The 21,759-nt window shown below is 29.0% G+C and overlaps 3 protein-coding genes across 3 annotated transcripts; 2 read left to right on the top strand and 1 right to left on the bottom strand.

The window, feature by feature from the left end:
* Positions 1-2,626: 2,626 nt before the first annotated feature.
* Positions 2,627-5,296, top strand: LOC127244949 (cytochrome P450 714C2-like). Its single transcript, XM_051265559.1, has 3 exons — positions 2,627-3,009; positions 3,279-4,111; positions 4,777-5,296. The coding sequence occupies exons 1-3, from the start codon at positions 2,718-2,720 to the stop codon at positions 5,200-5,202; spliced, it is 1,551 nt and encodes a 516-aa protein (XP_051121516.1). The 5' UTR covers positions 2,627-2,717; the 3' UTR covers positions 5,203-5,296.
* Positions 5,297-5,861: 565 nt separating this feature from the next.
* LOC127245053 (cytochrome P450 709B3-like) lies at positions 5,862-12,558 on the top strand. Its single transcript, XM_051265697.1, has 4 exons — positions 5,862-5,927; positions 9,495-9,705; positions 10,561-11,393; positions 12,133-12,558. Exons 1-4 carry the CDS (start codon positions 5,862-5,864, stop codon positions 12,556-12,558), a joined length of 1,536 nt encoding a protein of 511 aa, XP_051121654.1.
* Positions 12,559-12,961: 403 nt separating this feature from the next.
* Positions 12,962-21,504, bottom strand: LOC127244895 (pectin acetylesterase 9). The gene is made up of 12 exons (XM_051265483.1): positions 21,009-21,504; positions 20,745-20,827; positions 18,013-18,142; positions 15,398-15,477; positions 15,030-15,116; positions 14,472-14,596; positions 14,318-14,378; positions 14,190-14,243; positions 14,018-14,095; positions 13,696-13,801; positions 13,418-13,566; positions 12,962-13,321 (listed from the first exon to the last, which is right to left on the bottom strand). The coding sequence occupies exons 1-12, from the start codon at positions 21,127-21,129 to the stop codon at positions 13,214-13,216; spliced, it is 1,182 nt and encodes a 393-aa protein (XP_051121440.1). The 5' UTR covers positions 21,130-21,504; the 3' UTR covers positions 12,962-13,213.
* Between the last annotated feature and the right edge of the window lie 255 nt (positions 21,505-21,759).

The raw sequence follows: 21,759 nt of genomic DNA, 5'->3' as shown, positions 1-21,759 counted from the left end.
TAGAAAAATCACATAATAAATAAAAAATTTATAAATGTTTGATCAGATATTATGATTCATACTAAATATAATAATATTAAAAAATAAACTATTGAAATATTTATCTCAATTAATATTATTACAACAATGAGTTATTTTCAATTTTTTTAATTTAAATTTTAATATAAATATTATTTAATTTGATTTAATGTTTTATTAGAATATTATTGATAGGGATGTCTGGACCTGCTTTAGATAGAGTTTTAATAGGGCGGGTTTGAATTTAAAAAAAAAACATACTTCGAGGCAAATTATTGGTTTTAAATTTTAAACTCGGCTAGGTTTGGAACGAGTTACGAGTTTTACTAAAAATCGCCTACTCAGACTCGGACTCAGACCCAATCTAATTTAATTTTTATTAGTATTAATATATATAATATAAATTATTCTTATTTATTTACTTTAAAAAATTTTAAACATAAAACAAAACTGTAATTTCTAAATTAAATTTGTTTTCGCAGTTGTTTCTTCTCCAATTTTCTTCACAATCGGGATTACTGTGGCTTCGCCTGCTGCCGACCGCCATCACTGTTGATCATCGCCATCATTTATTTTTTTTTGTTGTTTGAACTATAACGTTTTGGTATTTTAACGGTTATTTTTTTTTAGGATTAGATTGTTAAAATAAATTATATTATATATATATTTTTTAAGAAAGTGACTTTTTTTGGTTGGCCGTGAATCCGAAAAGTTCGTAGATCTAATATTTTATAGTGGAACAGATCCCGAGGCTTGCAGAACTCGTCTCAAATCCGCACCATTACCATCCCTATGTATTGAGAATTATGTAACCTAAATTGTAGTATTAAATTGGAATAAATGATGCAATATAAATTGGAATAGTCTCAAACCCTCCCTAAACCCTATACCCGCAAGATAATTATCTACACAAGATCTACATTTCAGTTATAAAATTTACAATTATTAATTTATTCTCTTTATGAAAAATTTTCAAACATTAATAATTTTATTATAAAAATATATTACTCTCTTCGTCGAGTTCTAAGGGCCCAAATTTATTTTTTGTATGTTGATATTTAAATATTAATTATTATATTAAGACATAGCACAAAAGAATAAAAATATTTTTATTAGCGTCTTATAATACTAATATAATAATATTTATGAGATATTAGACAAATATAAAAATACTTTTAATATTAAATACGAAAAAATAGTAAATATAATTCGCGGATGAAAAAAATATTTCCTAATAAAATATTATATCTAAAATACTGATTAAATTAAAAAAAGAAAGTCAAAATTAAGGACGGAGCTAACAAGGAGCCCAGGCTTGTTGCCCCTACCCTTAACTATTTCTATTTTTTCTTTTTATTATATGTATATTGATTAATAAGGCTTTGTTTAAATAAAGGTTTTGAAGGTTTTTGAAATTTTGAAAATTTAAAAAAAATAAAAAATAAATATTTAATTTGATGTTTTGTAAAAAAAAAAATATATTTAATGTAATATTTTTTTAAAAAATAAATAATGTCAAATGAATGAAAATATATTGCGTAAACAAAACCTTTTTAATAGCAAACCACAGTAATAAAGTAATAAAAAAAAGTTATTATTGTAAATATTTAATTTAATTAGTCAAATATACTTATTCATATGCTAAAAATCAAATTTTCAAATTTTTGTAAATTTTTTATATATTAGTTATAAAAAAATTAAATAGCCCGACCAAATTATTATTATTTTGTTTTTCTCAATCACTGATAAAAAAAGAAAAAAAATAAAAAATGCACAAATCCATAGTAACCTAGCGTTGAATTGCATACCAGATCACAAAAGAAGCAGAAGTTGAACGGTATCATTACATCATCAACCAGCAAATCAAATCAAATCAAACTCCATTCTATCATTTGATTTCACACAAAAATGATTAAATATATAGCGGTTCGGTAAGAGATGATCTTGTTGTTTGGGGATAAACTCGTGATTACGAAATTATATATTTAAATCCCGACGCACCCTAAGGATAACAGCAACGAACGAGTTTTTACATTATAAAAAATATATATAGTGCGTTTATTTCATAGAACAAAATTATAATAATGTATTATTCTAATAAATTATATAATCATAACATACTTTATTCAATGTTTACTTTAATTAATTATTATATAAAATCATTAATTTTGCCTAAAACATCTTGAATTATACGAAAAAATTTAGCACCGTTGTTCATAATTATATGTGCTAATTTTATTTTTTTAATGAAGTGGGCACCCGCAGCTATCCGAAAGTGCGTACTGGGTAAACCTCCGGTTGAACCTAATATCATGCAAACTAGGCCCGACGGACAAATACCCATAACCTCATGGCCACACGTCCAACCCCTTCACCAACAAACCATTCCTTACGGAACAGTGTGTTATTTGTTATTATATGTTGTGCTGTTAATTTATGTATCTTATTTGTATTATATTAATATAAGAGATGTACTATCATAAATAATATATTGTGTTATTTGTTATTACATATTGTACTGTTCACCCTATGAGTATTATATATATATAGTATTGTATTTTTTTATATATCATATATATATATACTGTCTATATATATACCCAACACCTATTTAATCCCTTTGGATTAATGAAAGAAACCCATCAGTCCAAAACTAAAACCCTAGTATTGTAACCAAAAAGAAAAGTTGTTAGAAGAATATGGGATCATCTTTTGAGTATTTGGCAACCCTATTTGGTTTTCTCTTAGTTATGTTTCCTTTGTCGATTTTGTTCTTTCAATGGTGGATCACACCATGGATGTTCTGCAAAAAACTTAGAGCTAACGGGTTTTCAGGGCCGAATCCTAATTTCCCTTTAGGAAATTTAAATCAAATCAAATATCAAAATCCAGACACGGACATTTCCAAGCCATCATCGGTTCTTACCGGAATATCGAATGATACACACTCCACTTTGTTCCCTTATTTTGCCTCATGGCAAAAATCCCATGGTTAGTTAAATATATTTTTTCTTATAAGATATTATACTAACTCCGTCCGTCCGACTCTAAGGATTTCATTTATTTTTGTGCGTATTAGTGTCTTATAATACTAATAGAAGGAAATTTGTATAAAAAATTATACAAATATTAGAATATTTTTAATATTAAATACAATGACGAATAAAATAAATGTAACCCTTAAATATGGATAGAGGGAATATTTAAATTACTGTTTCAAATCAATAATATGTTTTGTATGAAAAAAAAAATAAAAATAGGGAAAGTATTCGTCTTTTGGGCGGGAACGGCGCCGTTCCTATACGTCGCGGATCCCGAATTCCTCAAACAAATGTCCGGAGACATCAAAGGGAAGGATTGGGGAAAAGCCGACGTTTTCAAGCGCGATCGAACGGCGATTTTCGCAAAAAGCCTTGTCGCCAACGAGGGCGACGAATGGGCTCGCCGCAAGCACTTCATCACTCCGGCATTCGCAACGTCGTCTTTGAAGGCTACGGCGGCGTTGGGGGTGGAGGCGGCAAAAAACATGGTCGACCAGTGGTCGGCGCTTATAAACTCCGGCGACCGCGAAATCGACGTCGAGGCCGAGATCATCCCCATGCTCGGCGGAGTTGCGGCGAAGATGAGCTGCGGCATGAGCGTCGAGAACGGAAAACGGGTGTTGTCGAAACTCCGGGCTCTACAATGGGTCCTCTTCGAGGATCTCGGCCATGTAGGCGTGCCGTATGGGAAGCTCTTGAGTCCGATTCGGACAATGCGGGCGAGAAAATTGGGGAAGGAAATTGACGAAATTTTATACTCGGTGATTAAGGAGAGAGTTTCGGGACGGGGGAACGGCGGCGGCGTCGACTTTCTCGAATCGATGATGGCGGCGGACGGAGGCAGAATAAGGCCGTTGGCGGCGGAGGAAATGGTCGACGAATGTAAGGCGATGTTCTTCGCGGCGTTCGAGACGACGGGGCTGGCGCTGTCGTGGAGCTTGCTGCAGCTGGCGGCTCATCCAAAATGGCAAATTGAGCTAAGGGAGGAGATTAGAGAAGTCGTTGAAGATCGGGAGATTGGTGACGTTTCAATCTTACATGGACTTAAGAAGGTAAGGGCTGGGCCAGGCCGGTCTAATTTTATATATTAAAATTAAAAATAATAATTATTATTTTTGTCCAGACACTAATTTTGAAATTCACTTATAATCTTATGATTTAATACTATATACTATATGATTTAAAAAATATATTACTGTTCCATATAATTTATTTATTTTTATCTGTCTCACTTTATTTGTATTTTTTTATTTAAAAAAATATGATTATAAATTATAATTATATTTTATATATATTTTTTAATTTTAATGAAATTATTTAGTTATATTAATCGTAATTTATAATTATTTTTACTAATATACTTTTTAATTACATATTAATTATATTTTATGTAAATTATGGTATTTTACTTGGGACGGAGGAAGTACTTTCTTATTTCAATATATATACTTATATTTTAAATTTATTACGGTTCAGTTACCCTATCATCAATAAATTATGTCTCTTGTTTATTGATCAATCACCTTCTCTCATGTGTATTTTTAAAATAAAAAATTTAAATACACATAACCGAAGGTAAGATTGGTACAACGAAAATTGTCAGGGGTATGATAACTGAACCCATTAAATATATTTACTCAATTGTTCAATATATTTATACTATGATTCAATAATCCTTCAACTACTACTTAAACATTGTCATTTTTTGAAAATTCAGATGGGATGGGTGATGAACGAAGTTATCCGATTGTACGGTTCGGTTCCGAACATACAAAGGCAAGCGCGGCACGACATTCAAGTCGGCGACAAGGTGATCCCGAGAGGCACCAACATATGGATAGACATCGTGTCGATGCACCACGACCGCACCCTTTGGGGCGAAGACGCGAACGAGTTCAAGCCAGAGAGGTTCGAGAATGACATATACGGAGGGTGTAACCACAAGATGGGGTATTTACCGTTCGGATTTGGAGGTAGACTGTGTGTTGGTAAAAATTTAACGACTCTTCAATATAGAGCTGTGCTCGCCACAATATTGTCCAAGTTCTCGGTTTCCCTTTCGCCTAGATATTGTCATTCTCCTACTATAATTCTCGCACTTAGACCCAAATATGGAATCCCTCTCATCTTACAAAATCTCTAAAACTTGCTCATAGCAATGCTTGTATTTGTGTATTATATTGTAAGAATAATCTCGTTGTTTCTATGTAGAAAAAAATTTTTGCAAAAATAATCTATTTGTTTATATATATACATCGCATCTAACTTACTATTTCTGATATCGATATATATATATACATTAAATATAAATTCAAACTCTTTGAAAAAATCTTGCAAGATTAATTTTCTTGTTTCTATATACATCAAATCTAACTTACTATTTTTTTTTTAATATACCGATATATATACATGTTAAAGTTAAATTCAAAATCTTAAAAAAAAAAAACTTTCATTGGCGCTTTATAGTCAACCAATCACATTGTTGCTAGTGTTGCCACAAGCAGGAGCGATCTAGCTTGGGGTTTGGGGGTCAGCTGAACCCCAGCCCTAAATTATATATATATTTTTAGTGTGAAAATAAGAAAAAAAAATTATATATTTTTGGTAAAATGCCCTTCCTCCCGCCTTATTCAAGCTATTATTTATGTCTTTTCTTTTCTTTTTTTTTTTCTGATTTTTCCTTTATTTATTTATTTTTTTTTTGTGTTCTTCATCTTGATGATGTTGCTTCAAGATGAATTAAAAATAATAGTATCTTATGAGAAGAAATAAACCGGTATCTCGTCCCCCAAAAATCGAACGATGGTTCTGTCACTAGCCACAAGGATACGCGTAGTCGATGTCTTTGCAACTTATGCGTCGACTAAAGTACCAATCACCAACGGCTTCCACTACCATATGTAAAAATGGTCGAGTAAACTCCTCGACTTGAGCTAGGTTGGTGTAGTTAGTAAAAAATCGATTTCTAATTAAATATGGTAACGAGATTGAATTGTTTTAGATATTATAGGGGAGATCAGCACCCTATCTCTCCCGATATTATAATTCAATAAATATATTTAACATGAATATTATTTTTTAGAAAATAAAATTATATGTAATATAAATAAGAAATATATATATATACATGATCAAAATAAATTATTTTTATAAAAATAGAATATATGATATTTTAAATATATATTTATTTAAGAAAGATAAAAATAAATAAATATATATATTTAAGAAGAAAAAAAAGTATTAGATTCAATATTAACCAAAGACATCTAAAATTTGATTGCACCTCATCATTGAGTGGTTGTAAATAACACTAAATCCTAATGGCATCATTAATTCATATTTTTCGTTTATACAGTTTTAACTATAAAAATATAATTGATATAGCATCTTTTTATTTTGAATAATAACTTCATATTTCACTAATATTTTTCAAATATGAAATTGTATATATTATTTTAAATAATTTTTTATATTTTTTAATTTACATTAATTTAAAAACCAAAATAAAAATATTAGAACTAATTTAAAATAATTAAATTAAAAAAAAAAAAACGTCAATTTTTGGTATTGTACTATAGTAACATAGAAAATTTGTGTAATATTGAGCATCAATTAAAGTAAATCTACGGCAAATCCACTAATCTAACGTCATTAATGGCGCTCGATTTAAGACGCCCTAAACCCTAGACACCATTAATTAATGTATAGATTGAGATATCAAATCGCAATAGAATAAATATATATATATATATATATGAGCTGTTAGATTGTTGGGGTACAAATCCAAGTCCCACATAAGAAGTTGAGAAGAAAATTTCACACTTTATAAGTCTCAAGTGAACTCCACTAGTACGAGGCCTTTTTGAAGAATATCCAAAAACAAATTTGTGCGGGCTCAGCCCAAATCGGACAATATCATACTAGTGTTAGTTGACCCAAGCATTGGTTGTGGTGGTGGACTCGCTCTCGTGACTTGCCTTGTGTCGATTTAATGAACGGTGACTATGAGAGTATTTATTAACACTAATGAGCATGTGTGCGTGACTTTGAATTAAATTTATACATGTTGTGTAGATTGTCATTAAATACTATAGTTTTGTGTCATTAATATATATATTTATGTTGAAGTTAATAGCTGCATGTGTTGCATGGGATATTATAGTGTGTTATTAATTCAGATTCTGCCGCGGCCGTTACAATGCTAATTGGATCTAATTAACACTATACTGAATTTGATCAAATTAGAATACTAACATGAATGATTTGTTGAATTTAAATGCCCGATCATTTAAAGCGGAAGTGTACCTGATGAAGCCATATACAAATTTTGGGTGATTAAAGGTTTGGTCTTCCAAGATCAGAGAGCCGGCTTCTTTTCTGTACTTGACGGGTGAGAAGCAGAAACTGCAGGGAGAATCAGATTTCTTTTACGGCGTGCTGATCATGGGGACCTAACCCTAGCCTATTTATAATAGGGCAAACATAATTGCAATTACAATTATGCCCTTAATTAATATTATTAATTTGTCACGTCACCAAAATAATAATATTATACGGGTAGCTGCACTTTCATTCCATACCAATCAAACCTATCAGTCAATAATTAATTATATTAATTAGATCACTTAAATAATAAGACTGAATAAAATAATGACTTTAACAACATATTCGATACACATATTTGATCCCAAATCCAACATGATTATCATTTCATTACAAGACAGATAACATATAATTAAGTTAACAATTAGTATTTCATCACAAAGCATATAGTATATTTTGTGTTATATAGAAATATGTGTTATGTGAGTTATATATTGCGTTATGTTGTATAATTTGTTTATTGTGTTGAAATCACAATATATTGTACTATATAATTATATAATGTGCTATGAAAATATGTGATATACTCCCTCGGTCCCATAAATATAGTCTTAATTGGGTTGATCACGAAATTTAAAGAATATTAATATTATATTGGTAGTTGGTAAAAAGTTAGAATAAATTATTTTTTTTTGTCTTTGTGGGTATATTAGTGTAAAAAGTAGTGACAATTGTTTAATAATAATGAAAAAATATGAATAGTTTTATGGTGATATGGTTATTTATGGAAATAAACTATTATTTTGGAACGGATAAAAATGGTAAACAATACTATTGTATTGAGACGAAAAAAAGTATAATATAAGTAGATATTTCGAGTTGGAAGTATTCCGCCACAAGTTGGTTTTCTGATTTTTTTTTTCCAAAAGAAATTGGATTTGAGGCCTACATTTCTAATTTTAATTATATTTCCAGTCTGTTCACATAGTGTTTTAGATGAATTAATTTTTTATTATAATATAAAAAATTATATTGATGATATAAATAATAATATTTTATATTGAATTGTTGATTATTTATAAGTAAATAATATATATTTTATATTAATATGTGTATATTTATATTGTTTTTAATAATATTAATAGAGAATTAATTGTGCAATTCAATTGTGAAATTCAATCTCTTCAATTTATTATTTTAAAATTAAATATATATATGTATAGTAATATTTGTTTGGTTGTTTTATTAAAAATTAATTTGAAATGAACTATTGATTTAATATTTTGTTTAAATAACATTTTGAGTTGATAATTTTTTAAAAAACAAACTATTTGTTTTTTTTTTAATCAAATTTATATTAATAATGTATAAATGTGTAGATATATATATATATTACTTATCTGTATTATATAAGTATTTTATTTTATATAAAACAATATCTAAATTTAATATATTTTAGCATGTTGCTTTTTAAATTTATTTTAAATTATATATTTTATTTTATTATCTCGTTCAAAAATCAAAATCACTCCAAACTGGAGTACATACTAAAATTTGAGACCCCAAACAAAAGCATCTTATATTTGGTTTGTGGTTTAGGTTTAATTACTATTTAAATAATATTTCGATACAATCTTTTATTAAAAAACTAATTATTTTTATTAAAAACTACATTATATAAAAATTGAAATTAAGGGCAAATAGTAATAACAACCAAACTACAACCCATATAATTTTGATTTTATTTTCACGTAATATTGGTTAGGGTAGAAATAGGTTAGATCATGCTTTAATTAAATAAACCTAAGTTTTTTTTTGAAAAATTAGGATCATATCTCTATTAGCATTAAAATAAAAATATTTTATAAGATATATAGGTCTGCCTTAAATTAAAATCTAACCTTATCTATATATATCCAAGACTTAATTAATCCCTTTTGATCAATCAAAGGAACTCATGCAAGAAAGAAAAAAAATAAAAAACTAAAACCCTAATATTCTAACCAAAAAAAAAAAATTGTTATAAGAATGGGATCATATTCTTTGGAGTATTTAGCAACCCTATTTGGTTTTCTCTTAGTAGTATTTTCTTTGTCGATTTTGTTTTTTCAGTGGTGGATTTCGCCGTGGATGCTTTACAGGAAACTTAGGGCTAACGGGTTTTCAGGGCCGAATCCTAGTTTCCCTTTAGGGAATTTAAATCAAATCAAGTATCAAAAATCAGATACGGACATTTCCTCGTCTTCATCGGTTCTTACCGGAATATCGAATGATTTGCACTCGACTTTGTTCCCTTACTTTGCCTCATGGCAAAAATCATATGGTTAGTCAAACACCTTTAACTCGATTGATATCATCGTGTTTAGCTTTGATAGTTTGTTGGCTTAATTTATTAACACTTTTATTTGAATGAGTTTTAAGTTCGATGAAATCTAAACTATGGTTCATATTTATTTTTATTTTTATTTTTTGCTTTTATATTGTAAAAGTCAGCATTTTTTCTTCTAGCAACATTTTTTTTTTTTTTAATTTTGTTACTATATATTTTTAAAAGCATCACATCAAATAATTATACAAATGTAAAATATAAACACCAAAAATAATTTTGAATTGTATTTGAAGTTCAATTTTATAGTAAATAAATTAATTATTAAACATTATATTTGATTAGAATTATATATATATAATATTATAATTAATCGTGTCAATAATATAAAAAATAATATTTATAAAATAATAAAAATATATATTGACAATCGTATCGAAAACAAATAAAGCATACATATATTCATCATTATTATAATTATTTTAATATTAATTTAAATTAAACAAAATACATTCAAGACATTATGCTGACACCACATAAGATAGGGCTTAGACCTCACACAATATAATATATTAACATAATATAAATATAGCACGTAAATTGACAGCGCATAATAATAGATAATATAATTTGATACAATAAATTTATCATTGATGTTAATTCATTCAACACACCTACAAACATAAACTATAAGTATATGCAATTTTAAATTGTCTGCGTATTTTACACATATTAACAGCAAATCTGTACTATACTAATTTTTCACAAATAAATGTATTTTTCAAATAAATGTTTAAATTAAATTTTATTTTAAATTATTTTAAAAACATGATATTTTATATGAAAAAATAGGAAAAATATTCGTCTTTTGGGTGGGAACCGCGCCATTTCTGTATGGCGCCGATCCCGAATTCCTCAAGCAAATGTCCGGAGACATCAAAGGGAAGGAATGGGGCAAAGCCGACATTTTCAAGCGCGATCGAATGGCAATATTCGCGAAAAGCCTCGTCGCCAACGAGGGCGACGAATGGGCTCGCCGCAAGCACTTCATCACTCCGGCATTCTCAACGACGTCTTTGAAAGCAACGGCCGCGTTGGGGCTGGAGGCCGCAAAAACCATGGCGCGTCAATGGTCAGCCCTTATAAACTCCGGCCACCACAAAATCGACGTCGAGGCCCAGATCATCCCCTTGCTCGGCGGAGTCGCGGCGAAGATGATCTGCGGCATGAGTGTCGAGAACGGAAAATTGATGATAGAGAAACTCCAGGCTCTACAACATGTCCTCTTCGCGGATCTTGGCCATGTCGGCGTGCCGTACGGAAAGCTCTTGAGCCCAATTCGAACAATGCGAGCGAGAAAATTGGGGAAGGAAATCGACGAAATTCTATACTCGGTGATTAAGGAGAGGATTTTGGGACGAGGGAAGGGGAACGGCACGGACTTTCTCGCAGCGCTGATGGCGGAGGATGGAGGCAGAGTAAGGCCGTTGGCGGCGGAGGAATTGGTCGAAGAATGCAAGGCGATGTTCTTCGCGGTTTTTGAGACGACAGGGGTGGCGCTGTCGTGGGGGTTGCTGCAGCTTGCGGCTCATCCAACATGGCAAATTGAGCTAAGGAAGGAGATTAGAGAAGGCGTTGGAGATCGGGAGATTGGCGACGTTTCCATCTTGCATGGACTCAAGAAGGTAAGGGCAATATTGTCATTTTGTTGATTCTGTGTTTTCAATTATTTTTTTTGTCCATTCAATTTATTCTTCTGTCACTTAAATTTAGTTAATTACAACAAAGTTAACAAATTTATATTTAATTATTACCCTTCATTCAACACTACATACCACTGTATTACATTCTCTTTGAAAAAATTGCAAAAAATATCCTCATGTATACCTCATTATCATTTTTGTCTAGTATTTATTTATCTGGTAACCTATATCTTACATATTGGCAAAAATCGTTATTCTTATCGTTTGGCCGCGCGTGACATTCATATCATGTGAGATATATTTTACCAAAAGTGATAAAAAGATATACACGTGGGACATTTTTTTTGCAATTTTTTCATTCTATTTTTTCCTTTACTATAATTTCTAACTAAACTTTCAACAATACATTCCCGTCACTTTTTCAATAAAATATTTATTTTTTTTAAATTTTGATACCGGATCGAAATAGGCTAATTTTAATGGACAAATAGAGCATAATATATACATACAAACATGTATATATATTACGTGTATATTAGAGGAAGTAGGGAGCCTGGGCAGTAGGCGGAGCTGAGGATCCCTGGCAAAGGAGTTTATAGGCTCAAGATTCTTACACCTTTCAGATTTTGCCTTAAAAAAGTTTTGGGTGTCATAGCAGATCCAATCATCATATGATTTTGGATTGTAATAATTATAAGAGTGTCATGTTTTGAAAATTCAGATGGGATGGGTGATAAACGAAGTAATACGATTGTACGGTACGGTTCCGAATGTACAAAGGCAAGCGAGGCACGACATTCAAGTCGGCCACACGGTGATCCCGAGCGGAACAAACATATGGATCGACCTTGTGTCAATGCACCACGACCGCAGCCTTTGGGGCGAAGACGCGAACGAGTTCAAGCCAGAGAGATTCGAGAATGACGTATACGGAGGGTGTAGCCACAAGATGGGGTATTTACCGTTCGGATTTGGAGGAAGAATGTGTGTTGGTAAAAATTTAACGGCTCTTCAATATAAAGCCGTGCTCGCCGTAATATTGTCCAAGTTCTCGGTTTCCCTTTCGCCTAAATATCGTCATTCTCCTGTTATAATTCTCGCACTTAGGCCCGAACATGGCATCCCTCTCATCTTAAAAAATCTCTAAAATTGGTCATTTGCAATATTTTGCTCATATTTATGTATTGATGTGCAAGACTAATCTCCTTGTTTATATATATATATATATATAGCATCTAAGTTACTATTTAAGAAAGTAATATATGTATATAGTGCGACCACATGTTGAATTGAATAGCACATTGGTCTGCTACATAGTATTATCACATACAGCAGACAATATGCGTTAATATAATACAAATACAATACATCATATATTCTCAGATATTACATACATTAATTACATTAATTGATTTGATGATGTCGTTTTTAAATTCCACAGAGTAAAAAGAAGAAAAATAAAAATATGGGAAAGGATTAATCGCTTGTGGGAGAATTCAACAAAACTATATAGATTTTGATATTTTCACTTGAAAAAATAATTAAATTAAATTAAATTGAGGGGCAAATTAACACATAAAAGTTATATTGTGTTTTACACTATTAAAAAAATAAAAAATAAAAAATTGAAGAGCAAATCAATAAAAAAATACATAATTTTAGCATTTTTTATACTAAAATATATATTTCGAGCAGCTGTCCTAGCCCCTTAGTAGTACCGTCCTCATATATATATATATATATCTACACATTAAATATAATTTCAAAATCTTGGGAAGAAAACTTTCATTTGCGCGCTCTAGTCAACCAATCTCGTTGTGGCAAGTATTATCACAAGGATACGCGCAATCGATGTCTTTGCAGCTTATGCGTCGACTGAAGTACCAATCGCCTACAGCTTCCGCTATCGTCTGTAATAATGGTCGAGTAAACTCTTGGACTCAATCAAGGTTGGCATAGTTAGTAAAAGATCGATTTCTAGTTAAATTTGTGACGAGAATGCGAACCTTATTGTGAACTCTCGGAGAGTCAGGCGCGTACCATGTATCTTGTAATTCGCTTTGGCAATGCGCGAAGCACGAATTTATGAACAATCCTCCTCTCGTCGCGGTAACGAAGAAATATCGCAAAGTTTGAAGCATGTATTTTCTGAATCCTAAGTTTCCATTACAAGAAAATATATATATAATATAATTAAAAAAAAAAAAAATCGACCGCTGTCAATTTAAATAGAAAAGTCGAAAATCCGTAACAATTTAAAATGCGGTAAGGAAGAGGAGCAAACCTTGCAAAGTACTTAGCTGGATTTCGTTGCAAGCCGCCGGATTTTGCTTGCAATGATACCAATGTCCGTGAGGATCGGCTGCCGGAGGGACTAATATGTGATGAAACTGCGATTGATCGACAATATCAATATTTGGGATTTTGGTTACGAGTTTGAAAGTTGTTATGATAAATAAAGAAATATAAAGTAATGGATAACAGAATTCAGTGACCCAGTTCGATCAAATTGATCTACTTATAGCCAAAACTTTCACTATACAATAACTATGTAACTCGACGATGAGTGCAAAATATGTACACAATATATAAGATCATAAACTCACTTGGAATACGTCGTAGGCCGAGTTCAAGATGAAAAAAGGTGTCCTAATATACGGCAACGAATATTGAGGGAAGAAACACTGCATGAAAAATATATATCGAGAGGAATTGTGAAGATTGTAACTCTAGAGTTTAATCAATGTGGCTAATGAAAATTCGAAAAGAATATCGTACGAGTTCAGGAAATGGCGAACTTGCGCAATTTGGGTTGAGATTCTTCTCCACACCCTGTTCAGAAAAATATTTATATCAAATCAAACAAGCTGACATTCTAGATTCCATTATATTATATTTTTCCATACCTGAAGCGATACGAGGCTTTTGTAGAAGTATCTCATGCTATGGTTCATACTTATATCTCTTCTGCACCATTGCAAAAGCATCGTAGTTACGGTTAGCTATGCATCGAATTCAAACCAAATTTGCTAGTTCGCACTTTGAGAAGGAAAAACTTACGCGTCGAGGAAGAATCCGGCATCGCTCAAACATTTTACACTCGCATTTTTTGGCAAATAACTTGTGAAGTTGTCGCAATGAAGAAAGGTAGCCAATCCCCCGGCGGAGCAACCCGAAAGGAGAGCCTAATATGCCGAAAAATACCATGATAAAAAATATATACCGTATCAAATATTTAGACTTTTTTTAAAAATTTTAAAGTTCACAAAGAATTTTAAAAATTACTTTTGATTAATAGGGTTAAAACTTTTTTAAAAAGTATGTGTAGACGGAGGAGACCGTAAACATAGGCTTTCAGATAATTTTTAGCATTATAATTTATCTACGGTAATTCTTGTAAAAAAAATATAACATTAAATGTATATTTTCAATTAAATATTTACTTGGAGTTTAGTTTTAATTTCTTTATCATGTAATTCTTACCATTCTTGATAAAAATATATAAATTTTTTCTTATAAAATATCAAATTAAAAATACTGTTAATTCAAACTAAAATACAAGATTAAACCCCAAATAATTAAGCAAAGTAAAAATTTTTCATATAAAGAGATTAATACCTTATTTGCCTGATCCAATCCTTTAGGAAGAAGATCATGAATAACTGCTTGCCAAATTCTTTGCCCTCTGAAATACAGCAATGATGTCTGTAGGGTGTAAGAACACACGACACACTAATGATGCAATTTAAGGATTCATATGTTTAAAATGTAATTTGAAATGAAATATTAATTTGAATTTCTTTTAAGAAAAAATAATATTATGATATGATATTTCTAAAAATATATTTTTATTAACAATCATGGAGTCTCAAAAGAACAAATCCTATAATTGATTATGATCTTCAACGTTTTTTTTTAGAATGCAATAAATCAAATAGTATAGAAATAATATGAACATGTAGGAAATTGTTGATTGATTCACTTACTTTGTTTTGAAAAATTGAATCTCCGGCAAATGACGCTCCGTCGCAGTATCGCAACTTGACGCGATTCCAATTGTAAAAATCTGCCGATTCAATGTTTTATGTTAACTATTATTAGGATGAATAAAAATAATCTATCGAGAGAAGTCATTTTGTACTCGAAATTTAGGAAAGGGTTCTCTTCGGTACCTTCAATTTTTTAAATCGATATAATTTAAAAATATAATTTGCATGTGTATGCTCAAACTAAAACAAATCAGTATGTATTGTGTAAATTAATATTGTTAAGTTCATACCATAAATATATATCGTATAAATATATTTCGAATTATTGTGTAAACTATTATTAATTTACCTTATTATTAATTTTGACAAATTTTTCGCAAGAAGGTTACCATGGTCTTTTTGCGTATTGATCTTTGAATATTAATTATTATATCAATACGCAGTAGAAATCAAGAGACCAAGACAAAAATACGTTTATTAGTCTCTTATAATACAAATACAATGATATTTGCCGAGTAAATTATTCAAATATAATAATATTCAAATACAATGTTAAGTACAATGACGCAAAAAATCAAATGGCAACCTTTCTGCGGGACGGAGGGAATATCAACTCTTACCATTCGTTCAGCATTTATTTACTAATAAATGTCACTATTATTATCACACATCATTCATATTATCTTATTCTTTTTAAATTTATATAAATACCTTCAATTGTTTCATATTTATATTTTTCAATCTATGTAGGACAGAAAGAGTACTAAAGGAAATAAATTTAAAAAATATGTAAAAAATAAAATGTCGTAAATGAAATTTTTAAAATTTTTGTGGAATAAAAATAAAATAAAATCGAGGGAGTATTATTAATAGAGTGATATTGGGTAAAATTGAAAAGGACCAATCTATTTTGTTTGTGGGTCTGTGACTGTGTGTTTGTCTGAAATGGGCTTTTAAAGTTTTTGTCTTTTTTGTACAGAAGGTTTAATTACTATACGAATACGACATAGGAAGATTCTGTTTTATCTGTCGGAAATTGACAATCTAATCCAGCTGTCAGAATATGGCCTTCCCCATTTCTCTTTTTTTTTTAGTAATTTGTTTATTATACAATTTTAGAATTAATTTTCATTTAAAGAATTATCAAATAAAAATATAGAAATGAATAAAAATTTCAAAAGATCATGACTCCTATATTGAATTAATAATGCCTACAAAAATATTAATGTAATGAATTAAAAGTATATACTCCCTCCGTCCCGGTCCAAGTGGGTCTTATGAGGTTTTGTAGTAAATTAAAAAATAATACTCCATTCATTCCACATACCATGTTCACGTTGCCGTTTCTATCCGTCCTACATTTCTTTTTTGAAAAATAATTACACACTTTAATCTCATTTTAAACTTTTTAATTTATTTTTTTTAATTTGAATTAAACTAATTAATTAGTTATCTTAATCTTAATTTATAATTATTTATATTATAGTTTAATTGTTTTCACTAATACATTATTAATTATCTACTAATTACACCCCCTCCTAAAATACTGTGTCTACAGTGTAGCAGACACGGTATGTGGGACGGAGGGAGTAGTATTTTATTATTAAGTAGAAGTGTGCAAGAGATTTTTACATTTTTACCCTCTGACTTTATGAAAAAATAATTGTATGTGTAATGATATATTTATAACTTAGGTAAAAATTAAGAGTATTTTGGTATTAGTGTATAATTACTTTTACTAAAATAAGAAAGTGATACTTTGAAGTGGAATGGACGAAAATAATAAAAATAGTACTTTGAGTTGTGACAAAGAGAGTATATATATATATACATATATATGCAGTTATTATTGAATATGTTTTATATAGGGTGTGTTATTTTAAAGATTTTATACAAAATTATACTATTCATTCAATTTTCTACCTCCAAAAAATATTAAATCAAACACCTATTTTTTTATTTTTTATATTATACTAAAAATTAATTTTACATTCAAAATATCGCATCAACACTTATTTATACCACATCATACAACTAGTAGAATTCAAAATTTTTACTATTCAAATCTCAATTCAAAATCGAATCCCTCGAACAAACCCACCCATAATAGACTATCCAAAATTACACTATTGGTGATGATATATCCTAACTTTAGATTTCTATAAATAGTTCTTTCTTCTTCGCTAAAAATATATTTAAATTTTTGAGCAAATATTTTAATATATAATTTATATTTTATTATTGTTTATGATAATAAAAAATAAAATAAAATTAATATAGTTTTTTATTTTAAAAAATAAGAATATTTTTAATTAAAAAGAAATATACAAATTTAAGTGTTAGAGAAATAATTTTTTATAATTTCAATCTACCATTATAGTCATATAAATTGAGTATCATGAATGCATCAACTACATAGGCTATATCCAATTCTTTTTTATTATGTAATTTTATAATTTTTCTACAAAATCATCTCATTCAACAATCAAATTTCTTATGGAATATATATATATGTCATATCTAACAATAATTTTATCCCAAAACAAATTTTTTTAAAAAAAAAAAAAAGTTGTAAGAAAATGCAAGAAATGAAGAGAAGCATGAATATCTACCTGGATTTAAAGAGGCATTGTTACTTAAAATTCCCGAGAAGACTTCGTTTTTGTTCATGTAAAAAGTCGATCCTCGTCGAGTCGCCGCTCTTTCCCAGCAAGACTCTACATCATTGCACCAACCCCCTCCCTGCAATTTATAAGGCTTTCGTTCATATACGTACTTTGAAAATTTTGATACTATTTATTCATAATAATTATTTTTAAAAATATATTCTTTTAAAAAATTATTTACTATTACAAAACATCACCTTAACTACTTGTTACTATTTTTAAAACTTTCTAAAAACTCTAAATATATTGATCTAAACGAAACCTAAATTTAACCCTCCGTTATATATCATCCATATCAGTCTATCTGACTGATAGTACATAATTTCAATTAATACAACATATATTAAGTAAACTATTACTATGTATTAACATAATACTATATTTTATACTAAAATCAATGATAGTATTTGCTTTATAGACTATTTTTATGTACGGTCAGTTTATGTATTATATTAATATACGCTATGTGTTTTCGATTTCTACCTCATTTATTATCCGTCTATATTCGTATGCTATCCTCCATATATTATCTATCTATATTTTATCTATTGTCAGCACAGTACTGAATAATCTCAATCGAATACAACCGACAACATCTCTTAGCCTTGAAAAAGTACTCATTAGTCTTTTGTCCTATAGGAATTGGGAACATGCAATGTCTCTCAATAATATGTTTCACTCATTCACTCCAAATATAACTTTAAAAAAAAAAAAAAAACAACAAGCTTTATAACTTACATATATTATAAAAAAATATATATATATATAACTATCATTATTCAATTAAATTGTCTTTTTTTTTTTTTTTAGAAAGTATTTTTTTATATATATCTATTATACCACATGCATATATAATGCTAAATTTTAAAATATATATACAAAAATTAAACGGATACATACAAATTAGACAAATGGGATATTATATATATATATAATGATATTTATGCATTTAACAAAGAGATTAGAAATTATAAAGTATAAATGATCATGCTATATGTATATCTTTTAAAAATATATTTAGTTTAGATAAGAAAAGATGTGGTGTTTTATAAAAATAGGAAGTTATAATAATTGTATTGTAAAAAATAAAATAAAATAAAATTTTCAAAATAGCATAATCATTAGCAAGGGACAGTTTCATGACTTGATAAGATGGATAGATGAGTATGAAAAATGACATCTAAGATATAAAAATATCAACAAAATAGGATAAACAATAATGAGTTTGAAAATTGACATCTTAGAAATGGACACAATTATTATTAATCATGACAAATAGGATAGAGAAGAACTTCCAATTATTTTGAATATAAATGCATGATATTTTAATATATATATATATATATATATATAAAAGCAGAAGCATGTTTGATTTTGGATTTGAATTAATTAAATTTCATAAAATCAAAATTTTCTAAAATAAAATATATGATTTGTTTGGTTGTAGTTTGAAATCAATTTGAAACATAGTGTTAATTTGAATTTTTTTTATTTAAATAATATTTTAATATATTATTTTGTGAGAATAAATAATGTGTTTTTATTGAAAATTATACAGATAGTGTTGATTTTAATTTGAAATTACAAAAGAATAAACTCGTGCTTAAATGTAATAAAATTAATGTGCTTTTTAAATTGTAAAATTATGTTTAAAAAAACTAAATTATCTATATAGATATATTAATTTGATATCTCAAATATAAATTTTAATATGGTATAATATATAAATTTAAATTTAAAATTAATATACTTTATATGGTGACGAGCGACAACTATGAGGTGGAAAAAATGAAGGACAAAAGATAAAATTATTGCACTTTTATTATTACTATTTAAAAATAAAATACTCCCGCCGTCCCACTTACCATGTTGCCCTTCCCTTTGTGTCCGTCTCTCATGTCACTTTCTTTCTTTCTTTTTAAAATGATTACCCATATTAATTTTATTTTAAATTTTCTAATTTAATTTTTTTTTTTATTTTAATTAAACTAATTAGTTATCTTAATCTTAATCTATAATAATTTATATTATAAATTAATTATTTTTACTAATACATTCTTAATTATCTATTAATTATACTTATCATAAATTATAGTGTTACGGTGACCAAGATAGCCAATGTGGGATGGAAATAGTAATAATTTTGTATTTTTTTCAAAAATATCCCAATATACTTCTAAGAAAGCATGAGCTTCAATTCTTTTGGTAAAAAGTCAGTTCAAATAAAATCAAGTAATTTTTTTAAAACAAAAGTCAATTAAGCTACATATAGAAAATAAAAATAAAACTATTTAAGTTAAATTAATTTAGATCATATTAGATTAAGGTTGTGTTTGTTTGAGGATTTTAAATTAAATTTTTACATGAATTTTTTCTGTAGTAAGATATAAATACTATATTTACATTTAAGTATTAATATCTATTCATATCCAATTATTATTTAAATTTAAAATTCAAATTTTTTTAAACAAAAAGGGAAGTATAAAAGAAAAGAATATATCGTACAGTATGCAGATTGTAGAGGCTATTTTTTATCAATTAGGATTAGGTCCCCCCAAAAGGTTAATTTTATTTTTACAAAAATAAATAAAGTAAAGTAAAATCCAGTTTGCGTAGTGCATGCTTCAAACTTTTAATCATGTTTTGCCCTTTTTGCCCCCAGAAAGTGAAAAAATTACCTCAAACTGGAGGAGCCAATTCCGCGTGCCGGCGCCGAATCCTCGGTCCAGATGATACGCCGGCGGACTTCCGTCCAAGCAATCTGCAACCGCAAGTTAATTTCCGGCGTGTAATGTGCTCCATCGTCGTAAGTAATTTCGAAGAAATTATATATATATACATATATACATTAATTAATCAATTGAGGCACTATATATATATATATATATATCATCGAATTAGTTCACGTTTAATTAACATCCTATCTAATGGCGGTTACTTACAGGCTCCGATCGACGAAGCATTACGGACGAGAGTCATGCTCACCAGGCGAGGCGCCGAGTGAATCCGCCGCGGCGCGCACGATAGCAGCACAACCACCAAGCTCAATGCGGCGGCCTCCATCTCCCTCAGATTCAATTTCTCAACCTCAACACAACTGAACCGTAGCAATTACATATGTATACTTACTGGATCGAAATGCAGTTAGAGATATCGAGGAATCGTCTGCATCGTCATCTGAGAGTCCTTAGGGATTAATTTCTGGATGAATTGATTTATGCACAAGTAATTAATAGAGTGGGGATTTGGAAAGGCTCATAGGCGAGGAATGAAGGAAGGAAGGAAACGGAAGGAATTTTGGATTATTCCAAGAGTAAGAAAGAACAAAAAGGGCTCCAAAGTTCTGACCCGTGATGAGACTAATTTTATATATATATATATATATATAATTAGCTGTCAATTGATATTGTAACCCGAGAAAAAAAAAATTCAATGAATTAAAAATACTATTTCTAAATTTATAATATTATATAATTGATATTAAATTATTTTTTTATGTTATGATTAGCTCTATATATATTATATTTAAGTGTTATTATTAGCTTCATGTTTCTTTCCATAATCTTTTGTGTTGTATTTGTGTAAAAGATGTAATAGAAATATTTTTCACTTGTAAATCCCAAACAATTTGGGTACGGTCAACACATTATTTATTAGTTTTGATCAACAGATGGAAATAAAATGTTCATTACC

Source organism: Andrographis paniculata, unplaced genomic scaffold (assembly GCF_009805555.1).
Source record: "Andrographis paniculata isolate CXL003 unplaced genomic scaffold, ASM980555v1 Contig21END, whole genome shotgun sequence".
NCBI classification, from domain to species: Eukaryota; Viridiplantae; Streptophyta; class Magnoliopsida; order Lamiales; family Acanthaceae; genus Andrographis; species Andrographis paniculata.
The sequence above is the reverse complement of the archived record's forward strand: the minus strand, read 5'-3'. Positions and strand labels throughout refer to the sequence as shown.

What these genes read in the sequence shown, in the direction of transcription:
- LOC127244895 (XM_051265483.1), bottom strand. Translation starts at nt 21,129, where the DNA reads ATGGAGGCCGCCGCATTGAGCTTGGTGGTTGTGCTGCTATCGTGCGCG. An exon ending in ATTCAATTTTTCAAAACAAA is followed by an intron (nt 15,117 to 15,397) that starts GTAAGTGAATCA and finishes TACACCCTACAG; the next exon opens with ACATCATTGCTGTATTTCAG. An exon ending in CTCCGAGAGTTCACAATAAG is followed by an intron (nt 13,322 to 13,417) that starts GTTCGCATTCTC and finishes CCATTATTACAG; the next exon opens with ACGATAGCGGAAGCTGTAGG.
- LOC127245053 (XM_051265697.1), top strand. Translation starts at nt 5,862, where the DNA reads ATGGTTCTGTCACTAGCCACAAGGATACGCGTAGTCGATGTCTTTGCA. An exon ending in CAACTTATGCGTCGACTAAA is followed by an intron (nt 5,928 to 9,494) that starts GTACCAATCACC and finishes TTGTTTTTTCAG; the next exon opens with TGGTGGATTTCGCCGTGGAT. An exon ending in CTCATGGCAAAAATCATATG is followed by an intron (nt 9,706 to 10,560) that starts GTTAGTCAAACA and finishes ATGAAAAAATAG; the next exon opens with GAAAAATATTCGTCTTTTGG.
- LOC127244949 (XM_051265559.1), top strand. Translation starts at nt 2,718, where the DNA reads ATGGGATCATCTTTTGAGTATTTGGCAACCCTATTTGGTTTTCTCTTA. An exon ending in CTCATGGCAAAAATCCCATG is followed by an intron (nt 3,010 to 3,278) that starts GTTAGTTAAATA and finishes AAATAAAAATAG; the next exon opens with GGAAAGTATTCGTCTTTTGG. An exon ending in TCTTACATGGACTTAAGAAG is followed by an intron (nt 4,112 to 4,776) that starts GTAAGGGCTGGG and finishes TTGAAAATTCAG; the next exon opens with ATGGGATGGGTGATGAACGA.